The sequence below is a fragment of the Schistocerca serialis genome, chromosome 2, assembly GCF_023864345.2.
Source record: "Schistocerca serialis cubense isolate TAMUIC-IGC-003099 chromosome 2, iqSchSeri2.2, whole genome shotgun sequence".
Classification (NCBI taxonomy): Eukaryota; Metazoa; Arthropoda; class Insecta; order Orthoptera; family Acrididae; genus Schistocerca; species Schistocerca serialis.
In genome coordinates, this window is record NC_064639.1 from 694,736,408 (window position 1) to 694,761,570 (window position 25,163).

The 25,163-nt window shown below is 37.7% G+C and overlaps 1 protein-coding gene across 2 annotated transcripts in view; it reads right to left on the minus strand.

Moving 5' to 3' along the window:
- LOC126457842 (arrestin domain-containing protein 17-like) overlaps positions 1–25,163 on the minus strand; it is a 177,276-nt gene that overhangs the window by 137,308 nt on the left and 14,805 nt on the right. For both annotated transcript variants that reach the window (XM_050094482.1, XM_050094481.1), the window contains exon 2: positions 2,567–2,704. In XM_050094482.1, the coding sequence (XP_049950439.1) occupies positions 2,567–2,704 (138 nt within the window). The remainder of the gene's footprint in view (positions 1–2,566; positions 2,705–25,163) is intronic.

Sequence of the window (25,163 nt, forward strand, 5' to 3'; positions counted from 1 at the left end):
TTATTACACAATGAAACTTGTTTCAGATTTTATTATACACACATTTCAGTGAAATGCATCACAATCAAACCACAAGCAGATTTCTTCTATTCTGCTATTGTGGATATTTTTTGTAGTGGGAGAGGAAGATTTTGATTCCAATGTGTTTCCCTTTTGTAAGCGTAATTTTCACTAACACGATTCCATCATGTATTTATCAAACTGTCTGTCTGTTATTGTGCACATTTTTTTAGTGGGAGAGGAAGAATTGAGGTTGAATCCAAAGTGTTTCACCCTTGTAATCATAATTTTCACTAACACACAATTCCATCATGTATTTATCAAAATAGTTGTTTACAAAGTGCAGTAATGGCGAATGATAAAGATAATTTAAATTACTCAGACATTTTTCAAAGTTAAACTGCTCAAGTGTGCTTTATTTCATTCTGTGTTGTGTGGTGGCTTGCATAGGTTGTGGAGCTGTTATTTATTATAAATACTGATTAGGAGGTATATGATTTGTACAGATGTCCAGTTTTGACACAGCAAGGTGGGACTATCCAACTGGTTCTTATGTCACTTCTGATATCAATAGCTTTTTTCCTCCCTTTCTGTTCTTTTTTCATTTATAGTGCATATACCACAGTTACAGGAAATAAATTATTTGTTATTCAAACACGATTTCACTAAATTTTGTTGTTCACTGTTTTATCTACTGATTGCTGATGACAATGGTATATTTAGTTGATATGGAAACATTTTATTTTATTATATCTGCAACCATCTCAATGCCAAAATTCAGAACAGCTAAAAATTGATAATTTAGAGTTGAACTGGCTTACTTGAAAGTCCTGAGTCCCAAATTTCAACAAACATTTACTTTCACTAAAAACTTTATATTTAAAAAGTTATTCATACTTAAAATTTTCATGTTCCACAATATTCCATTCTTAAAATATCATTTCCAATTGTCAAGGCCGTCAGAGCCATAGTTTTGCAACCCCAGTTTTTCTGTATCCAAAGACGTATACTGTAATTTTTTTTTTTTAAATAACCTGTTAGCTTGTTAATTATTCCAATTAGAAAATTTCACTTCCTCAAAAGTTTTGTTGAACTTTGGGACACCCCATGCATATTAAGACTGCTTACCTATACAACAGTACCAATAATTTTGCCATTTTCTAATTATAAAAATCTTAGTTCTAACTTATTTTTCTGCCTATAGTATCTTCACTCCTGTTAATTTTCTTGTCTTTTATGTTAACATCTAAAAAGTAATAGCTTAATATTTTACCAATTTGTAACTTCAATAATACACACATCTATAGGTAGGCATTGTGGATAAAGGTAGAGTCTGCAGTTGGTATTCAGTTAATACAGTCACTATGTCATCCAGTCTGTACTCAGTTGTTAAACTGTATTATTATGTGCCAGAATGGTAAACTTCACAGCAAATCTCGCAATGTGTTCAGTTAATTTGCTGATTAATGCCACTTGTGGAATTACCAAACATTCTCTGAATTTCTGTAGCTTACTGACCTGTGTAAAGATTTTGCTGTCATATAGTTTACAAAGGTGATCATCGAACTAAACTGTGTGTTAATAAATATAATGAGAAATCAAAACCAAATTCTATGGTGTTGTGTACATCATTTAATAAAAGTGCACCACCATCAATAAGCACAGGAAGAATATTGTAACAGAAATTTGACGAGGCAGAGACATGTGAACCAGGTTGATAAGTTATACAGTCTCTATATAAATTATATGAGTGGTCATAAGGATTGGCAATTTGTATAGCAGGACTTAATTTTCATACCAGTATCATTGTATTCAAGAAAATACACCTTGCACCAAAATATGATGCAATTTGGCTGGAACAGATATCTAAACTATTAGAATGAAGAAGGTCTTTCCTAGCTGGGTAGCACTATGTCACAACCTATTACAGTTGTTTGCAGTGAGATGCTTCACTTGTGCTCTGACTAGTGTTCTTATTAGCACTTATCTTGAATCACAGAAGTGAAATACATTTTTGGTACTTGCCATATCCAACTACATCCTATAGAAAACTAGTAAAAAAAAACAAAATCTGTCACAAGTAAAAAAAGAGATACACTTTTTTGAAATGCAGACTGATAACAAAGAGATGCAAGTTTTTAATAGAACTTCTTAAAAACACGATATAGTGAACAGAGGTTTTTTAAACCAAATAAAATAAAATTCTGAGTAATAAAATATTTCATTTTGCTGATAGGAGAAACATATAAAGGAAATATCTACTGGACAAATGCATGATACTAACAGCTGTATCTCAAAATTTAAAAATCTAGAGCCTCCATTTCACCAGCTTATTTGAGGTGAATCAAGTAAAATTTTTTGTTACAGTTTCATCAGATAGGAGAGCAGCAACACATTTGCTTTTCAACAGTAAGCTTTCTTCTTGCCATACAAACTAATGATACCTTATTTGTGATCTGAGCATCTCTGAAATGGTAGACAGCTCTACGAAAATTAAATACTCAGTATAAACAAATCTGATCAGAAAATAACTCAAAATAAATAAGAATAAATTAAACATACTTACATGGACCTCCAACAAAGTAATATTTTGTTTCAAAGTAGTTTTCGTGTGCTGAATATCTAATATGCTTGGTATGGCCTCTTCTTCTCACTCGTCTGGTCCACCTTACATTTGCTTCACCTCTACATTTTGCAGAAATATCTACATGAAAGATCACAGATACAGAAAGATTAGCATTCATGAAAAGGGTAAGTTATAACATCTAACAGTTATTCTACAATATCTGATTGTCCTTAATATGTAGGGAGAAGTGTGTGTGTGTGTGTGTGTGTGTGTGTGTGTGTGTGTGTGTGTGTGTGTGTGTGTGTGTGTGCGCGCGCGTGTGTGGCATAAGATGACTAATTCAAAAGCTTGCAAAGTTCTCAGTATTTATGGAAAATCACAAAAGTGTTACCTGTTTGATATTGTAAGGCTTGTTTATGTTCTTCTGATGATTTTGAGAATCTACATTTCAGGGAGTTGCTACCTTTACTCCTTAAATTAGTACAAGTTATGCAGTGGCAATGAGGCTTGCTTAGGACAGACTAATCTGTTGAGATAAATCAAAGCCAGTCTTTGGACTGGAGACAACAACAAGAGCAATATTATAGCCTGAAGCCCTGGTGAAGAAAAAAAAACATGGAATCAAGGTAAATGAAAGTGTGTTTCATATTAAATGCAAAAGCTAAGGTGAATAAAGACTGAATTACATAGAGTATGTCGCCAAGGTATTCATTCAACTTAATACAGGAACTCGAGAATGCCAAGACAAATATAACTGAAAGAACCAGTCACAGATTGCAACTTGTATTGCTATGGAAAGTTCTTCAAGAAAGTCATATAATATAAAATGCCTCTTCCCTTCAAATAATATAGCAGTAATATTGATGTAAATCAAAATGTACATCAAGAAAGTTCAAAGAAGAGCAGCACATTTTCTATTATCGAAAAATAGGGGAGAGAGTGTCACAGGCATGTTACAGGATTTGGGGTGGACATTATTTAAAAAAAGGCGGGGTCTTCTCACAAATTTTCAATCACCAACTTTCTCCTCCAAATGTGAAAATAACTTGTTGATGCTGAACTACATAGGGAGAAACAATCATCATAATAAAATAAGCGAAATCAGAGCTACTCAGAAAGATACAGATATTCATTTTTTCGACATGGTGTTCAAGAGAGGAATAATAGAGAATTATTGTAAAGGTGGTTCAATGAACCGTTTGCCAGGCACTTACAAGGGATGTGCAGAGTACCCAAGTAGATTTAGATGTAGATGTAGGTATGAACAATTGTTTTATTTATTTTTGATCCAACATCAAATGATTACAAAAAAAGGTTTTTTTTGTTACAGTTTTCTGGATATGTCTGAGCCTTACTTACTCGAGTTACATATTACTGCCTGGAACTTTTATCTACACAACTTTTTCTAAATTTAGTTGAGAGAGCAATGTTACATATATGGACTATACATAAAAACAATTTGTTACTGCAATACTTAGATTAAGGAATCTACAGTTTGTGACACAGTATTCAGATCTGAGATTCAAGGATTTATAGTTTGTGACACAGTCTAAGATCTGAGATTACATATATTTTTAGATAGATGGTCTTCCATCATACAAGTGTACTACATCTAGAAACTCATCTACTGAATATACAGGATTGTTTAGGAGCCATAATTTTAATTTCTTTTTTACTTTTGTAATGGGCAATTTGGAGATATTAGGATGGAAGCAATTCAGTAGTTTTACGCCTGCATAGTGAGGGCTTTTCTTATAAAATGTTGTTCTATGAGAGATGATGTGGGGTCTCTCTCTACCTCTAGTGTTGTGATCGTGTATTTCTTTATTAAGTGTATTGTTACTGTTTACTGCCATAATGATTATCTTCAGTACATACAGGTTATGAACGGTTAGTATTTTAAATTCTTTAAATAAATTTCTGCAAGACTCCCTGGTACATTTCTTTCCCATAATTCTAAGTGCCTTCTTTGGTGAGATAAGTACACTTTTCATATTACCTTTACTGCTGGATCCCCATACCTCTATCCCATAGTGCATTGGATGTTACAGAAAGTGTTTGAGAAGGAAATCATATAAATAATTTGAACAAAGAGAATACATAAAAGGTATATGTGAAGTCAGTTGACGTAATGGCATTATCCATGAGTTCATGAGTTTACAAATATGGTTTTGAGATGATACTCCGGGATGCTGCTCAAGTGGGAAGGTGTCACACTATGTGGGGAATACATTCTTCATCTAATCATGGAAGGAAGGAAAAATAATATACAATGTCTCACAGAGTGTCATTAAAGTCATTACAGATGAAGCACTAAGTCGACTGGAGTACAATGAACGAAGCAGTGATCTCTGCCTGTTCACAGAATCATCCAAATAACCAAACATTTACTTCCTTACTTGTGTGGTTCACACCTCAGTGCAAGCCTTTTTACTTGATGCTACTTGTGCAGCTTGCACCTCATGTTTCTTAATTTTAACTTTCTCATTAATGTCATTGATGAGTATATATGTAGTACAGTGTCATGTTTTATTTTGAGGAACCACAGAAAACTCAATTTAAAATTATCATTCATGGATTTACACCCCACTCATACCAAATATGATTTCAGTGTTAAACATTGGACTATCTTTTGTATTCTTTGTCAAAGATACCACACTGCTCATGGATTCCACTGAAATGAATTAGAAATGGAGCTATGTTTCATTGAAACTGATTGCAGACAGTAAAATTGGCAGACCTATGCAAATTATAAAGCAGTCTAAGCAAAAAAACAGTAGTATCCAAGGAAGGACTGCAGCTGCATTTCCTACAAGTCATTAAGCAACAAGACAAATGCAAGTTAAAAAGTGGTCAAATCCAAAGACACCAGAGCAAAGTTGGGAGAACATTTGAAAGCAACAACTATCAACATACTGATCAGGCAATCGCAAATTACAAACTGGGTTTGGTTGATTAGAGCAGAGGCAGAAGCAGTGCAACAAGAACCTCTACAAGTAAAGTCAGCAACGGTCGGCAACCTATGAGTGGGAATCACATGGAAGATTAGAATATTTAACTTCCTGTTAGCTAAGGAAAAGAGAGAAAATGTTTTCATTGAGAAAACTGTTGATGGTATTAGGGTCATTCAAAATCAAACAGACAAATAGTGACACAGGAAAAATCACCTTACACTGCATCAATTTTAGCCATACATGCCATGGAAAAATATTGAAAGAATTGTATCTCTCACTTAAATGTGTGAAATTTTTTACTTCCTGTTGCTGTATGGCAACATCATGGATTCAGACATAACTCACTCTTCAACAGACAACACTTTTATAAGAGCACATCAAACAAAATCTTTGAACAAATACATTTTATGAATTAAACATTTTGTGAGGTGTTAAGTTTTGATTTAAAATTTGTATTACTGATCTGCTGTGACTTTTAAAGCCAGATATGAGTTTGAAATAAATCAGAAAACATTACAATTACTCTATATGATACTCAGTGTGTTCTTGTTAAGGCACAGTTCCACATCACATTTTTTTGCGTTTAACAATGGTATAACCTTTGAAATATAAATTTTTGCACCTCTGTTTTTTATCTAAATGAACAGGCCAGTGTCCAACCTGATTAAATTTGACATTTTTACTTGGGTGGTGTGAACCTGTCTTCTGCCTCTTTGCTGGTAGTTTATCCATATAACTTGATCTACCCCTCTTTGATGTAGTACTGAAGCCAATTTTGAGCAAAGTTTCAGCCAATTAAATTCAAAAAACTGCTAATTGGAACTGCTTTGCTGTAGACCCTGGAATGTGGATGCTGTCAACTCTGTGATACAGAATCCAACTGTTAATTATATGTGTATCAACAAGATAATAAAATAATCTGAAGTACCAATTTTTACTCTGCATTATGATTCTGTATCTGCCAGTGAGGCTGTCCAGAATGACCACTCCTCCCATATGCTTATTATAGATTTGTACAATCTTTGGACAATGTACAAAAATATGTTGCTTCCTACTTCATCATATCTCTTTACATTGCATGCAGAGCCATTTCCTACAGCCAGGTCATTAACATGACTGTCTTGTCATCCTGCCAGAGTACATTTGACACGATCATTCAGAACATCCAATGTACTCAAGTATTGTATCTCTTTCTTGTACATTCAGGGACTTGTCATCTGGGAGTTTCTCATTGTGAACTCTCTCCCTTCTAACAGTCCCTAAAGATAAAATGCCTCTTCCCCTTCAAATAATATAGCAGCAGTATTGATGTGCAATGATTATCAAAGTAAACTATGTGATTTACATTCTCAGGTACATTATGGCATAATCTAACAACCATGTTGCTGCTGACTCAGATATTAGGCTCTGCATTATTCTTGTCCCATTCATGTTCATGTACTGTACATATTTCCATTTTGTCGGCGTACTCAGACACATCACATAACAAAAACAGTTTATAGCCATATTTATGTGGTTTACCTGGCATATACATTTTAGTTGGTGCCTGGCTTTAGCAGTAACACTGTCTTGTACAACAGATTGGCCAACAACAGTGTTCCAGTACATCCTCACATTCTTCAGTGTTACTACAGAAGAAACAATACAGACATCTAAAAACTGCCAAATATCTTCTGCAGCAATATTGCAGTGCTTAAACAAATCTGCGTAGATCTTCATGAAATCAACCCCAAAACATCTTGATAAAAAATATGAAAAGAAGTCATATGGTGTTTCCTTTGCTAATATCTCATCTGATAAAGCTTCTCTTCCGAGAAAACATAGCTCTACATAATTCATCCCTGATTTTTTTCACAATACATTTCATATTTTCTTCATCTATACTGTAATTAATATCTTACAACATTCCAGGAGAACAGCCACTTGAACTCACAGTTGAAGTTCCTGCTGTAACTACTGAAGTGTTTGCATTCATTGATTGCCCAGCACACTCAGATTCATTTGAAACCGCACCTAGACAGGAAGCACTCTCTTCATAAACAATAACATTAATGTTTTCATTCTGGTTTCTTATTTATTTCTTGCTACTGTCACAAATTTCATCTTCATCGGCACTTTCATATCCACTTTCAGTCAGAATTGGTATCGAGAATAAAATTTCCTCCGTCAACTCTTTTAACTGCCCACATCATCCACAAAATAAACTTCTATTCACGTTGTCTTGTTTGATTGCAGAAACATCATACAACCACTGAAACTGCACAAAATTATGAGCAGTGAGCACCAGATAACTATACAAGTGCACGACAATGCTATGAATGAACACATGATGTTGCCAAATGGCAACAAATAATTTTATTTATGCTGAAACTTATTTATAGGGAAAATATTAACATCTACCTTGTTTTATATTCCTATTAGATGTCTGCAGTGCTATAATATTTCTTTAATTGATAGAAGTCATATCAACATGCTTGTACATTATGAAATTTAATGCTCAATAGTGAGTAAAATTCATTTGTATGCTCTTTGTAGTATTTCTATGCAACTAATGACTGAGATGCTATCTTTGGAGGAAATTATCAACTAAATGCTCAGAACAGATTCCAGTATGTACTAGACGTATGGTGTTTCCATTTGGAAACAAAAAGTATGCCTGCAAAACATAACAAACGTTAGTGTTGCAAAACTTACAACACTATGCAGTGTAGGGATAGTTTTTTAATGAGTACAATGTTTTTGTCTGTTTTTGCACATAATCGACACGAAGTCTCACACACTTGTACCTCCTCCTTACAAGTCTATTTGTTTCCTCAGTGAAGCATTCTTTGCCTTGATCTCAAAGTCAGTTTTGAATTTTTTTCTTTACCTTTTCACTGCAGCTGAACTTGATGCTATGGAAAGCTTCTTTCGTCTGAAAAATATCTGAAGGGGCAAGGTCAGTGCTGTAATAAAGGTGAGACAGGAGCTTCCAATGCAATTTGCCAATTTTTTTCATTGTCAGTTGTACCATATGAAGTCAGGTATTGTCTTGATGAAGAAACACATCTTTTCTCTGCCATTTCAGATATTTCTTCTTCATTGTGGGTTTGATATTGTTCTTAATCATGCCTCAGTAGTATAGGCTCCTCCTCCAAGAAATAAGAGGCAATTAGCCCATGATTACTTCAAAGGATAGAAGGATAGTTAATGTGGTCTTACCAATCAATGGTTGCATTTTGTATGTCTTACACAAAAGTGATTCAGGAAGTTTCCATGCATACAGGTGCTTCAACTCTGGCTGAAAATTATGTATCCAATTATCTCCGTTGGTTACAATAATGTCCAAAAATGCACCACTTTTGTACACAGTTTAAATTGGATGCCTATAAATTATGAAGTTTCCACCCTAGTTAATATTTCCTCATCATGTGTTATTCTTATCATTGATGTAGTGTCTCTAGATGTGCTGAACTAAATATGTTGTGTCTTTCTAAAATTGAGAGTGAGACCATTATCAGAAATCACACATGCACCACTGACTACCAACTCTTTAGGAAACTACTGTAAAAAATGAAACAAACAGTAAGCAGAATGTTATAAACAAAACATTAAAACTAAACCTAAATGATGAAGTCACATCAGATCCCCAAAAAATAGTAAATGGTTTTAATGACTATTTTAGCAAAATAGCAGAAAACCAGATAAAGAACAACTGCCACAGACCAAATACTCAACACCAAACACTAATAGAAACCATACCAGTACAGGCATCAATGTTTCTTCACAAAGTCTCCAACACTGAAGTACTCACAGCTATAAAAGGACTAAAGAATAAGTACTCCAGTGGTAGTGACAACATTCCTGATTTAATTGCAAAGAAATGTGGAGAATCCATTGTAGAACCCCTAACCCACATAATAAATGCATCCTTTACAAATGGAGTTTTCCCTGACCCGCTAAAGACTTCTAAAATTACCCCACTTCACAAAAAGGGCTCTAAAAATGATGTAGCCAATTACAGGCCCATAGCACAACTCAGCTCATTCTCAAAAATATTTGAAAAATTATTTTACACCAGATTGGAAAACTTTACTAATAAACTATCCTTATTGACAAAACACCAGCATGGTTTTAGAAAGCAAAAGACAACCACCACAACTATTTATGAGTATCTCAACAAAACCTTAAAAGCACTGGATAATAAGGAAATCACTACTGGTATCTTTTCAGATTTATCCAAAGCCTTTGATGTAATTGACCATAACATACTCCTTAAGAAGTTAGCAAATAAAGGTATAAGAGGAATTGCAAACAAATGGTTAGAATCTTACCTGTCAAACAGATTTCAAAAAGTTGAAATTAATTTTGAAAAAAAGAATACAACCACCCATCGATCTACTGTCCACTCCTCTGACACAATGCCCATTAGATATGGTGTGCCACAAGGCTCAATCCTGGGACTCATACTGTTTCTGCTATACATTGATGATATAAGCACGAAGGTTGCTACAGGACATACCACACTATTTGCCGATGACACAAGTATACTAATAACGGGTACTGATACAGAGGACCACAACCAAAAAATTAAACCGCATATGTCATCACTCAGCAAATGGTTCAACGAGAACAAACTGATTATAAACGTACAGAAAACAACGTTCATCAACTTCAGACTCTCATCCCAAAAACAAGAAATGCCTGATGTGATTCTAAATAACCAAGAGCTTATGTGTGTGGACTCTGTCAAGTTTCTTGGCATATGGCTTGAAGGAAATCTTAAGTGGGAGACTCACACAAATTATATCTCAAAAAAGCTCTCAACTGTGTGTTATATTTTAAGGATACTCAAAAAATCAGTCACAAAATCTGTTCTCATACATGTATATTATGCTTACTTCCATTCTACATTACAGTATGAAATCATATTTTGGGGGAACTCACCTGGAGGTAGATATACTTTCAAATTGCAAAAAAAGGCAATATGCATAATATGTAATCTAAGACATAACGAATCATGCAGACAACATTTCAAAACAAATGGCATTATGACACTGCCCTCTGCTTACATTTATAATATCGTCTCATTTGTAAAGTCATATCTGTTAAACAATGACTGCACACTAAAATTCAATGGAGATATTCATAACTATGCAACAAGGCAGCAATATGACCTACATATGATTCAGTCCAGAACTACCTGCGACCAAAAAAGTGTTTTAAATGTTGGGATACAAATGTATAATAATTTACCCAATGAAATCAAAGCAACAAAGAACCCAAGAGCCTTCACACATAAGTTAAAAAAATATCTCTTGGACCATTGCTTTTATGCAGTTGATCATTTTTTTTGAAAGGGGTTAAAAATGTAAACAATATGATAAATGTTCAATTAGGTCTGAAAATTATATACTGTGCATGTCTATGAAATACACTGGACTACTTTACTATTACATTTGTATTGGCTGTTTGTATTTTGCCATACAACATTTGTATTTACTGTTTTGTTAAATATAGCTAACTTCTTCATTGCAAAATAATGTAAAATCAATTTATTAAATATTACTTGCAAATATGTTCCCTTGACCTGTCCAATATCGTATGTACAACCTTACAATTCTGTGATTTGTATTAACTGTTTTGTTTAAGATAGATAATTTCCTTGCTACAAAATAATGTAAAAATCAATTTGTAAAAATTACTTGTAAATAGCTCTCTTCACCTATCCAATATCATATGTACAGCTGTACAATACTATGATTGCCTGGATCAATAAAAATACAATACAATACAATACTGCACTGTTTGTTTGATTCAGTAGTTGTTTGCCAATCAGTGTGATCAGATCACAATGGCCAGGATAACTGTAGATTCCACTAGTTGTGAAGTGTGTGGTGTGATTAGATTTTTGCACAAAAAGGATCTTCAACTGCTGAAATCCACCATGAGTTATGCCTAATGTATGTACATGAAATAATGAGTGACAAAGTTCAAAATTGGTGTAAAGAATTTCAAAATAGCTGCACAAATGCTCATAATGAATAGCGAAGTGGTAGGCTCAGTATTCGGGCCAATGACATTGTTGATCAAGTGAACGAAAAACTTCAAAGTGATTGGCAATTGATGATTAGTGGTCTGGCTAATGAATTCCAAAATGTTGCTCAAACCTCAATTTACAAGGACTGTCACTGGACAGCTTAGATATCACAAATTGTGCGTGTAAGATGTTGTTCACTAATCAACTCAAAGTGCAAAGAATGTGAAGTGCATGACAGTTTTTGGAGCACTATAGACAATATGGAGATGTTTTGTTTTCCCACATTTTTATGGGTGATATCACACACCAACACAGAACAAAAACATCAGTTAGTGCAGTGCTGCCATACAAGTTAATTCAAGCCAAAAAGATTAAGCAATCTCCATTCTCAAATCAAAAAATGAATTCTACCATTTTTTGGGATGACAAGGGCGTTCTTTTGCTTGATTTTATGGACAATGTGTCAGCAATTACAGTTGACATATACACTAACCAGATGAAATGTGCAATCAAAAATTGATGTTGTGGGAAACTGGCATCTGGCATAATTCTCCTTCACAATGATGGATGCCCTCACATCTCTGCCAAAACCAACAAGAAGATTCAAGATTTTCATGGGAACTTTTTGATAACCCATATAGTTCCAAATTTACAACTATTTTTTCTTCTTGTGTTTGAAAAAGTGGCTAGATGGACAATGATTTCAAAATAATGATGAACTCAAGACTGGCATTAACAAGTGGTTCAATTGCAGTCAGCAGAGTTCTATGCAGAGGGTTAAAGAAACTGGTGAAATGTTACAGAAAAAGTATTTACCGAGGTTACTATTATTACTCAGGTGGATTACTATTATAGGATAAATTACCTTTTCAAAAATTTGGAAAATGGTATGAGGAGGAAAATGAGTCAATAGCTGACTTCTCTCCTATCAGCTTTCTTCATATTCAGGGTGTTTTGAAACTATTCATTCAAATTAATACAAGAGGTAGAGAATATCAAATGAAATACATTTCAATAAGAAACATATGGTCTCTGAATTTGACTTGTACTGTTAGGGAACATTTTATTAGTGGTGCCGGAGTAAGCCGTTGTGTCAGTGTTACTGACTGTGAATGTGTACTGACATTCAAATAACCACAATTCACATGTTATGGCACATGTGAATCTCAAGTTATCCAGCATCAGTCTTATCGACAGTGAATCAGAATTAATATGTGGGCCACCATTCTTAGTGATAGGTTGACTGGACCTTACATTCTTTCATTTTGCCTTAATGGATGGAGACATCACATTTTTGTGGACAATGATTGCCAGAACTGCTGGAAGATGTACCTCTGAATCTGAATGTTAAATAAAGGATGTACATTCAGCATCATGGGGCTCAAGCCCATTTCAGCAACGCTGTGAGAAATCACCTAAGAGCCACCTTTGGGAGTTGATGGATCAACTGATGTGGCCCTGTGAACTGTCCACTCAGATCACCTGACCTAAAATGTCTGTATTTCTACCTCTAGGTGCAATGAAATAGCTGGTGTATGAGACTGTAGTAGAAGCAGTGGAAGATCTGCCATTGCTGCCCGTACTATTGTGGACGTGCCAGCAATCTTCAAATGTACATGACAATGTCCTGTGGTGTACTGATGCATACAGGCAAATGGTCATGCATTTGAGCAGTTCCTATGAATTCCATTACTATAATTAGAATAATAAACTGCCTTCTGTGTAAATTGTCCTTAGCACCAGAAACTGCCATCAGTTGTGCAATAAATAAATATATTTGTGTTGATGTTTCTCCTGTATTAATTTGAATGAATAGACTTGGAAAATCCTGTAGAGAAGTTTAACAGTGGCATATTTCAATCTTCTGGAAAGAAACACCCTGAGTTAGTGACGCATTACGTATTTCAGAAAAGACTCCACTTATTATACGGGAACAAGTCTTTTGTACTCTATTGAAAACAGCACAAATCCAGATGAGCTTTTATTTTTGAGAGAATATATCATTTCATTAATTTCTGAAGGAGAAGTGGATGACAGGTCCATAAGACTGAATTTGATGTGGGTTGCATTTTCAAAATGCTGCTTCAACTTTTGTTTTGAACTAGTACACTTCAGAAATGATTATTAAACAAACCTGCTATCTGTTACTAAATCCAGACAGTTAAGACAACCATTCTAGAGAAGTGGAGCATCCAGGTTTAATTCCTAGTCCAGCACAAATTTTCAATTTTTGCTATTGCAATACTGCAATGCCCTGTGTGGTTGGGAGTCATGATTTCCCACAAATACCTTTTCCTTTCTTCCCCCTTCCTCTATTTCAGAAAATAATGGTTGGTCTTACAAAAATGGAAATCTGTAAAAAGTGAGTCAATAAAATCATGGAGAGTGACAAGCAAGCAAATAAATTGGCATGAACTTCATAAGAATAGTTCAAGATCTTTACTCATTTCCAATCAGTGAGACTGAGACTGGCATCCAGACATCAGATGAAGTGATGTGCTGTAACCTTTGCAATTTACACTGATGAGCCAAAACATTATGATCAGCTGCTTAACCACATGTTGGTCCATCTTTGGAATGTAATAAATCAGTGATTCTGTGCGACAGCAATTCTGCCTGACATGGCTTTGATAAGTCCTGCTGACACCTCCTAGCATTCCAGCAGCATTTCAGAAAAATCAGATTCAGTAAATTTTGTGCACAACACATTCAGGTGAGTTCACTATCATGCACCTCAATCCCCTGTGGCATAATTGTGACATTATGATGTGGACATTTATCCTGCCAGAAGATGTCATCATTGTCAGCAAAGACGTCAAGCATGAGTGGATGTAGGTGGTCCATAACTATGTTCCCAAAGTCCACAGCTGTCATATTGCCTTTGATTACTACCACAGACCCCACAGAAGTCCAAGTAACTGTTCCCTATAGCATAATAATGCCCCTCAGGCCTGCACCTGTTGTTTAGTGGATGTTTGGAGTAGCCATTTGACTGGATTATGACATATCCTGACACAATAATCAGTATGGTGTAACAAGAAACATGATTCATCTGAGCAGGTTTCTATTCACCTGTAGTCCAATCTCTATGATCCCATGCCCACTGTGATCACAACTGATGATGGAATTGGGTTAACATGAGGACATTCTGGGGACATTTGCTGCAAAGTTCCTGTTCAACAACATATGCTGAATGATGTAATCCAAAACACTTGTGCCTTTGTCATCAGATCTTCCACAGATCACCACTTATCCTACTTTCCAGAGCTGCCAAGCACCTGACTTCACATTCTGTGATAAGGTACGGGTATCCAGTACACTGTCACATACTCATGGTTCCCCAGTCCTTCAACCACTTTCCAGAGATGCTAATGACAATAACTTCTGAACACTGAACCAACTTTGTCATTTCCAAGAACTCATTCCCGTGTTCCAGGCATAACAGTCTGCCCTTTGTCAAAGTCATTTATGTCACTGGATTTCTCCATTTGTATATCTGTCCATTGAATCATTTTTGTACAAGACATGCACAGGGTGATGCCAAACATAGAATTGATATTGGACAATTCATAGCATGATATGATGGTTTGAAGACATGATGTGATATGATGGGAATGTACAAACAGAATTTTACATAGTTATTAATTGTTCTAGTTCCATTTCTTTCTCACACATATACGAAACACATGCCTGGTTGGTATAGTTACAGAATTTGCTTATTTTTAGAAGGTATAAACACAAAACTATTTTACATTAATGTTTACTTCTTGTACAAAATCCATTCCTGCAATTGATTTCATATTTCTGTTCACACATATGGGCCAAAAATTCAGATACTGTGCAAAAGCAACCTATAAAAGAAAGCTTGACTATCATACATTAAAGGAAACCCTGGCACACATAAATTGGCATCAGGTAGACCTATATGAAATAGAAGATATTAATGAAAAGTGGGACAAATTTTATACAACATTAACCCATTGTCTTAATCAAGTATCCCCAGTGGTCAAAATACTAAAGAAAACTGACAGTTCCAGGCATCAACAAAGCCTGTAGAAAACCTACAGAGAAGCACTTAAAACATTAAAAGTGCAGATGTATGCTGAACAGATGAGGAAATCTAGTAATGTTACCAAAACAATGTGGAGTATAGTAAATAAGGAAAGAGGAGGGAGTGGCAATGTAGTGTGCAATAACATAATAATAAGTGACCATGAAAAATTGCTGAGTGACCCAAAGGAAGTATGAGAGAGATTCATAGACCAGTTTAGTAAGATGAGTAGGGAGGATGTAATCGACCCACCACAGATGCTAAATCCCAGTAATGTTCAGTAGCGTAGCGTGAGGGGAGACTTTGAGACCAAGTCTCCACTGTATTCCTGCTTAAAAAAAGATGCAATAGTAATTCACAACAAAAATATAAGTAACTTTCTACTAAGACGTCTAAATGTGCGAAGACATCAGTTTTGTAGCCCGCGCCGCACCCTGAGTATTGGTGTATTTGCCTGCTTGAGACTCGACTGCTCCCAGTCTCTGCCTCCCTTCGCTTATCTGGCTGTGTGCGTCTGCATGCTTTAGTGGCATTCTCGGCTCCCCTCCACTTTCCCTCTTCCACGAAGGCCGGTGCGCTGCACTTATAGCACATATCGAGACTAGTCTCTGCCGCTTCTTGCTGGCTTTTAACACAGAAGTGAACAGTTGCACGGTTTGTGTTCATAGTCATTCTTGTGTGATTATAGCACATATTTTCGCTGTGTCGCCAACATGAGTGAGCCAGCAACTGAAAACCTTATAGAATTTTTATAAAAAACGCCTTTTTCTACATTAACGAATGCAAAATGTGCGAATTGAAGGACAAACGACCTATTCCTATACTCAGTGTAGTTTTAACTGAAGCCAGACAAAAATGCACTTTTCAGACAGCCTGGTACAAAAGGTATACTTGGCTGATTGTGAAAGCTGTTAATAACAGATTATATTGTTATATATGTCTTCTGTTCGGTGGTGAAAAGGAATGGTGAAGTGAGGGCATTTGTACAATAAAGAACTTTGACAGGAAAGCACAAAAGCATCAGATATCAAAACGTCACCTGCAGAACAAATAATCATTTCAGCTATTGGGCAAAAGTATAATTGAGCACGCCCTTTCTGAAGCCACTCATCTGATGGCAACGAAATAAAATGAACAAGTTGCATCCAACAGGAGAGTGGCTCATCTTATTCAGGCAACTGAATTTATTTGTAAACAAGAACTAGCCTTTTGCGGCCATCGAGAATACGAATCTTCTAGCAACTAGGGCAACTATCTGAAATTGTTGGATTTTCTAGCTCAAGGAGAGCAGTTAATCCGAGACCATCTGTCATCATCTTCAACCTTTAAAGGAACTTCTCCAGATATACAGAATGATGTAATACAAATGATAACTTTGGCAATTAATGAGAAAATAAAATTTGAAATTGAGAACTGCAATTTCATTTCGATTCAGGCTGATGAAACATTAGACACGTCATGCAAGAGTCAAATGATTATAATATTCAGGTACTGTATTGCAAATAAAATTGAGGAAAGATTCGTTGGATTTCACGATGTTTCTGGAGATAAAATTGATGAAGGTTTGTCACACATTATTCATGCAGTACTGAAAGAGTGGAAAGAGTGGTTAGTCAAACAGAGGATGGCACTTCAGTAATGGAGGGCAGAGAAAGAAGACTACAACAATTGGTGAAGCAGTTCTGTCTCCATGCGCTGGTTATTCACTGTTACGCACACCACCTGAATTTGGTACTGTTACATGCCTCCAAAATCATATGACAAGTACACATGTTTGTAAGTGATAGTACTACATTCCATTCGTTTTTCAGCAAATCATCAAAACGAATTGTATTGCTAACTGAGAAAGGATTTAACCTGCCACAAGCAAGCAACACTGCTGAAACATTCGTTCTAGGGCAGTTTCAACAATATCTAGTCATTTCTCAGTGTTATATGGTGCTTTTAATTATTTAATTGATGATACAGACTCTCAATGGGACCCAGAATCTTTGAGCTGTGCTCTGCCACACACCGTCAGGTGGCTTGCGGAGTATGGATGTAGATGGATGTAGGTAATGAAATGACAAATGGATGATTCTATGTTTGTCTACTTGCTTTGCTTCTACCGAGAGTGCTTTGTTTATGTCGATCATCTCATTAATGTTCTTCAGTCAAAATCTGTCAGTGTAATTGCTTGCCACCACGAAATAAGAACTGTTTTTAGAAACTTATGACAATTAAGAATGCAAACATTCGTTTATGAATGCATTAAATGCAGCTTGTCTTTGAATGGCAACTTATCATCCTGTGACAGTCAAAAGACACCTCTCAGGGCAGATAATGAATTTGCAAATTTTTCAGATGGAAAGAAGATTTGAAGACTTTATCCCAAAAACAGTTTGTTGAACTTCTGAATGAAAAGTGTTTCCCAAACTATCCAAAAAAATTCCCAAAGTTGAAGCTGCTTCAGTTATTAGAACAGTATCCTTTTCATGAACAAGAACAACTTGAGCATGAACTGTGTAACATATACGCTGATGAGAAAAAACACTTATCTCCAAGAATCCTCTTAAAGTACATTGTCAACAATGATTTAAACTCTGTTTATGAAGAAACAACGAAGTTTCTGCTTTTGGTTTTGACCCTACCCGCAATTATAGCAAGCATAGAACGAAGCATGAGTACTCTTAAACGAGTGAAGAATTATTTAAGGAATTCAATGTCCAACACCCGGCTGTTTTGTTTGAGCATGTTACCAATAGAAAAGACACTACTTGGAGAGCTATCCAGTGATCAGATCTTTGTAGACCAAGTTATAGACTTATTCATGTAAAGAAAAGACAGGCGCATTGCACTTGTGTACAAGGAAATATAAGTGCTTCTTCTCTTGCTGCTGGAGCTCTACAAATTTGTCATCCTTTCTTGAACAAGTTAGTTATTATTATTATTATTATTAATATTATTATTATTAGTGGCGGTGGTAGTGGAAGTAGTAGTAGTAGTTGTTGTTGTTGTTATTTTATTTGATGCATTTTGTTTCATTTGTTTAAATTATTGTTTGTTGTACTATTTTGTCTCCCTGTAATAACTGTAGAGTCTCCCCAACTTTTACAACCACGCTAAACCACTGGTAATGTTAGAATTCATTCTTCTTGAGGTGTGTTACAGAACTGGAAATCCTGAAAGCCATTTACAACTTAAAGGCAAATACATCCTGTGGCTGGGATGACATCTCAGTGAAATTTCTGAAAGAATGCAGTTATGAATTAATAAAGAAACTAAAGCATGTAATAAACAGCTCTTTCAGGCAAGGGTCATTTCCTGATCTCTTGAAAGTCACTGAAGTAAGACTGGTGCATAAAAAGGGAATAACTACAGACATACAAAATTATAGGCCTATTTCATTCACATCAGTACTTAGTAAGCTGTTGGAAAGGCTACTTCTTGATCAACTTGAATCATTTTTTTGGAAGTACAATCTATTAAAAAACTGTTAGTGTGGTTTAGGAAGGGCTGGTCTACAATAACAGCTGTAGCTACATTTTTGCAAGTGGTACTGAATAAACTTGATGATGGAAGCAAAGTTATTGGCACCTTTTTAGACCTATCCAAGGCTTTTGACTGTGTAAATCATTCTGTCCTTCTACATAAATTAGAAACTTATGGAGTCAGAAGAGTAGCATTAGATTTGTTAAGATCCTACTTTGGTGGCAGGAGATAATGTGTAAAGCTGTATTATTTATACAGCTGGGAGACATACGCAAACAGCAAAATCATCTTATAAAATTCTTAACTCTGGAGTCCCTCAGAAAAGCCTTATCAGGCCTTGTTTGTTTATTGTGTACATCAGTTATATAATAATTCCACAAAATTTAAACCTAGTAAATTATGCTGATGATACCTCCTTCATAAGCTGGGCTCTACAAAACAGTGAGCAGTGCAAAATAATGCAGAGAACACTAGCCTTGTCACAGAATATCTCACCAAAAACAAATTGACACTAAATAAGGACAAGACAATCCTGATGGAGTTTCTGCTAAATTATAAATCAAGACAAGTGGATAAAGAACCAGAGCTATCAGTTGAAACAATTGATAAACATTAAATTCCTGGGTATTATAGTACATGAACATATTACATGGAAGGAGCACATCAGCTATATGTCTCAAAAAATCTCCTGTAACACCTCCCTTCTATAATGCCTTTCTAGCAGAATAGCGCAACCTGTTTTAAGACAAATCTATTTTGGAATTATACACTCCCACCTGCAATATAGTATCAAGATTTGGGGTGGGGTACCAACGATATATATGGATAGGGCTTTCAGAGCCCAGAAAAGAGCAATAAGGATAATAGCTAACATTAGTAAGCATCAGTCCTGTAGAGAATATTTCATTAAGTATAATATACTAACAGTGTGTGGGTATTATGTGGCATAGATCCATAATAACTCACTTTTGCAGTTAAATCAGCATTTATTTTAATGCTGAACCAGGCGAGTACAAAAATCAGTGAACTGAAACCACATTCAGTTGTCCATTGAGTAGTATCAAGAAAGTATTAACTCCGCGGCGTAAGACACAGTGTGGACCGGAGTATGGTGGTTGCAGGGCCACCTGTACAGAGTCATCTCATAGCATGATGAATTTGCACGATACCTGGTCTTTGTGTACAGACACTGGTGGGATTGAATGAATGTGAGGCAGTGGTGCATGAAGGTGGATGACGTGCGCACACACTCATTCTACAAGGGCTGGAAGGTTGATTGTGTCGGTTAGGGGTGTGCCCTCTACGAATTTGGCTGACAGGATGGGAGGTTCTCCATATAAGACCTCCGCCAGCTAAGCATTCAGGTCCTCCTTGTGGGCGGAGCGGATGCCGAGTGAGACCCAAGGAAGTGCCTCAGAACAAAGCCCATCATGGCACATGAGTGCAGCTTTTAGAATTCTGTGCCATCGCTCAAACGGGCTGTTCACCTGCAGATGACAGGCCGTTGTGTGGAATTTTGCTGTTCTGCACAGATTACACAGTCGAGCAAAAATTGTGGACTCGAATTGTCATTTCTGGTCCGTAGTAAGTGAAAGGGGGCAGCCAAATCTCGCTACCCATGCCAATAAGAAAGTGTGAGCTATAGTCTCTGCTGTAATGTTTACCAGAGGAACTGCCTCAACCAAGTGGGTTATGTGGTCGCTCATAGACAAAATGTATTTGTACCCCTTGGAAGGGGGGAGAGAACTGACCACGTCAATGTGTACGTGCTGCAGGTGGCCCTTGGGGACGTTGAACTGTCCTAAAGGAGGCTGTGCACGTTTGCCCACTTTACTTTATTGGCAAGAAACACAAGCGTGTGTCCAGGAGTGGCAGTCATGCTGCACACCTGGCCAGACGAAACTTTCAGTGGCTAGTCTTGTCATTGCCTGTGTTCTGGGTGGGCCAGGTTGTAAAGCATCGAAGATCCCATGCCGAAGGGTGGACAGCACCAAGGGGTGGGAGCAACCAGTAGAAATGTCACAGAGGACAGGGTCGACGACCCATGCAGGATAAGAGGTCTGATGGTGAACGAAGACTCATCGTCTGAAACCAGTCGCTGTGTGTCTGCATCTTCAGTCTGAAGTTGTGCGAGTTCATCCAAGTTCAAGGGTGTGGAGATCACTGAGAAATGAAATAGATAGTCAGCTACAACATTTTCTGCACCACGGATGTAACAAGCATCCAAAGAATGTTGGCAAATAAAGTCCACGTGCTGGAAGTGGCGCAGCGGGAGATCCTTCACCGTGTTGCGTATTGCATCAATGAGAGATTTATGGTGCGAGTAGATGGTGAAAGGACACCCTTCCACATCACTTCTGAAGTGTTTTACTGCCTCATAAACTACAAGAAGCTCACTTTCAACGGCCAACCATTTACACTGTCTCCTGGTTAGTTTTTCAAAAAGAAACAGAACGACTGCATGGAGTCCGCAGTGTGCTGTTGTAAGACAACACCCACAGCTGTCTCACTAGCGTTGGTAATAGGCCTTGTGGTCAGGGTGGGCCAGAGTGACTGCTTTCATGATGGCCAATTTCAGACTGTCGAAAGCATTGATCATGGGCTTAGTCCAGTCCAACTTTCGCTTTCCCATGGTATTTTCACCTGAGAGGGCAAAAGTAAGGGTCGACTGGATGGAGGCAGCCTGGGGGATATGGCGTCGATAAAAGTTTACCATATCCAGAAAATGCTGCAGTTGAGTGTAATCCTCAGGAAGAGGCACTGCGAGAACGGTTTCGACATGAGACTCTGTTGGTCGGAGGCTGTTGGCCGAGACCGTATGGCGAAGGAATGTAACTGATGTAGAACAGAGTTGAGATTTGTCATGGCTGATAACCACACAGCCGATCGCGGTGGCCACGCGGTTCTAGGCGCTGCAGCACGGAACCGTGCGACTGCTACGATCGCAGGTTCGAATCCTGCCTTGGGCATGGATGTGTGTGATGTCCTTAGGTTAGTTAGGTTTAAGTAGTTCTAAGTTCTAGGGGACTAATGACCTCAGATGTTAAGTCTCACAGTGCCCAGAGCCATTTGAACCATTTGATAACCACACAATTGGCCGTGAAGGCCATATGAACTGCATCAAGATGAAATTCGCATTCCTTGGCAGACGAGGAAAAGATCAGGATGTCATCCAAGTAGGCAAAAGCAAAGGCAGAGGTAGCAAAATGGAATCAATGAAATGTTTCCACATCTGTGGAGCGTTTTTCAAGCCGTAAGGCATGTAACAGTATTCGAATAGGCTGAAGGGTGCGATGATGGCCATCTTTGGAATACTTGGTGGGCGCATGGGAATTTGGTGGTATGCCTTCGAAAGGAGAACTAATTGAGTGAAATCCTGGATACAAGGACTGGGATAGTTACCAATTATTGTCCTAGCATTAAGGGACCTGTAGTCCCCACACATGCATAGCAAGCTGTCCTTCTTAGGCACAAGGTGGATAGATAAGACCAGTTGCTATCCAATGGTCAGAGCATGCATGCCTGAAGCCAACAGGAGAAAGTGTTAGCTTGGCCGGTATAATGCTGACATCAGCGCCAATGTTGATGAGAAAGCGCTTGCCCAATAGTAGGTCCATGATGTAAAGGCACTGTGCTGCTGAAACAAGTGGTGCAGCGTCGGAAGGTAGGCACCGTCGATGATCGTGGCGGGATGTGATACCTAAATGTGCCTACCAGAATCGTTTGGGTATGCACAATGTGCGCAACAGTTCTGAGCGGCATCCCCATAGGTTGCATGGTACCAGCATAGTAGGTAAGCTTCGAGGCGAGGTGGTGCAGAGTGGGTGGGGGACGCAGCAGACTGGATCATTGCCTGAGACCACTCAGGCTGCTGCTCGGGCGAGGTCGACTGCTGTTTGGAGGTTGCAGGCAGTACCTTCTGTAGGCCACCAGGAGGCATCTCCTGGCAGGCCGCTGAGCTGCTGAGGTGCACAAGCTGGCCCCTACCAGTAGGATGGAGAACTGAAGGTGCAGGCATGCCAACTGAAGGTGAAGGCGATGTCATCTGTGACAGGCGATGCCAGTGACGAATGATTGCATAGGCCTGATCGGCCATGCATAGAAGAACATTGACAGTGTCCACTACGAGAGAAAGTAGATGAAGTTGTAGGTCCAATGGAAGCTTGACCATCCACAAGGTCCACAGCATGGCGTCTGGTAGAGCTTGGTTGTCAATTAATGCATGAAGGCACCGCCAAAGCTGCAAAGGGGTGCAGTCATCGAGGCGCTCATCAGGGGTGATTTGGTGGATATCTGCCCGGTACCACATGTTGAGCACTGGGAGGTGAAGATCTGTGTGACCGGTGTAGGAAGCCCCCAATGCTGGGAGTGCAATAGTGGTGGATGATGTGTCATTCAAGGTGTGCGTGGGGGAGCGGCTGCAAGCAGCACATGGTGTGGAGGGAGCCTGTGCAACCGACGGTACAATGTGTCCCAACTGCAGGCCTGGAGGCAGACGTGTCGCGGGTGTAACAGCTAGTGCTGTTGCAACAGCAGGTGGAAGGCGGTCGCAATGCAGCCAAGGGAGGGCTGTTCCAGAAACCAGCATGGATGAAATAGATGGTGCCGTTATGAGAGCGGGCGTAAAGCGGTTGTGGTGTGGCCATGGAGCAATGGTCGTGGAAACTAGTGCAGTTGAGCAGTTGAGGTGACTGGTGTCGCCGAGACAGAGTGCAGGGGGGAGGCGGGGGAGGAGGGGGGGAGGGGGGGAGTGTAATGATGTCAGGCATATAAGAATGTGCAGTCCCATGTGCATGAACATTCAAATTACAGTTCTTGAATTTTGTCGGCACATCAAACCAACCCGAAGGCGACTGCTTAGCTGAGGGGTGAAACACAACGTCGTTTACTCGATTACCATTCACTAAACAGCGTGCACTGTCTGTGAAGCAGGCGTTGCTGCATAGTAGTCTGTTAATGATGAAAAGAAGCACAAAATAATTTCTGAACACAAGACAACGATGTCGGGGTCACCACTGTGGGTATTAAGTGGCATAGATCCATAATAACACACTTTTGCAGTCAAATGAACATGTATTTTAACACTGAACAAGGTGAATACAGAAATGGCTGTCAAACACAGAGCACAGCGAGACATAGACAAAGCAAAGCAAAATGAAGTCAAAGAACATCAGCTCCAAAGACATGGTGTTTCATGCCAGAGGCACCACAGGTGTATTCATTGTATGTTCTCAGAACTATACTGTTTGTAAAAGAAAATACGGAGTATGGTTTAATCAATAGTGACATCTGTAATTATAATACAAGAAAAAGAGAGGATTACCATAAAATTCAGTAATAAAGGAGCTACAGATCATAGTTTATTTCCTACTGGAAGACATTTTTATAACACATTGCCAAATATTATAAAATTGTTTATAGGAAACATATTTAAGGCAAAATTAAAGCAACTGTTAATTGATAAATGTTTGTACTCCATCAATGATTTTTAATGTTATTGTCTGTAATCTATCTTTACTTCTAAACCTTTTTTAATGTCCTTGTGTTTGTAAACTGACTATGACCACGACGGTTAAATTATTATGGACAAATAAACCATTTATTATTTATTTATTTATTAAGTAGAAAGATTTCAGAGTCTTATTGAACAAAGGCAGATACTTCGTGTTCCTTATTTCTTGTGAAGACTGTTGTATAGATGGATGCCTTGCCTAAATGGTGAGTTCTTGAAGGGGGAGGTACACATATTTTGAATATAGAGTTTTGTTTTTTGCCTTGATCATGAACATTCACATTTTTGTTGAATTTAGTAATATTACTTTTTATAAATTTACATGTTTTTAATATGTAGAGACTGCCAAGAGGAAGAATAAGAGAACTTTGGAAGAAAGGTCTACAGCTGTCATTTGGCTTTGCCCTGTTCATTATTCTCACAGCTCTTTTCTGGGTGAGGGCTTTACTATGTGTGGAGTCTCCCCAGAATATGATACCATACTGCATTACATGATGAAATTGCATACAGCAAACAGTGTTTCCCACTTTAAGTTGATATGGATACAAAGGCCAAAAAGTCTTGTTTCTGATGTGGGGGGCATTGCAGAG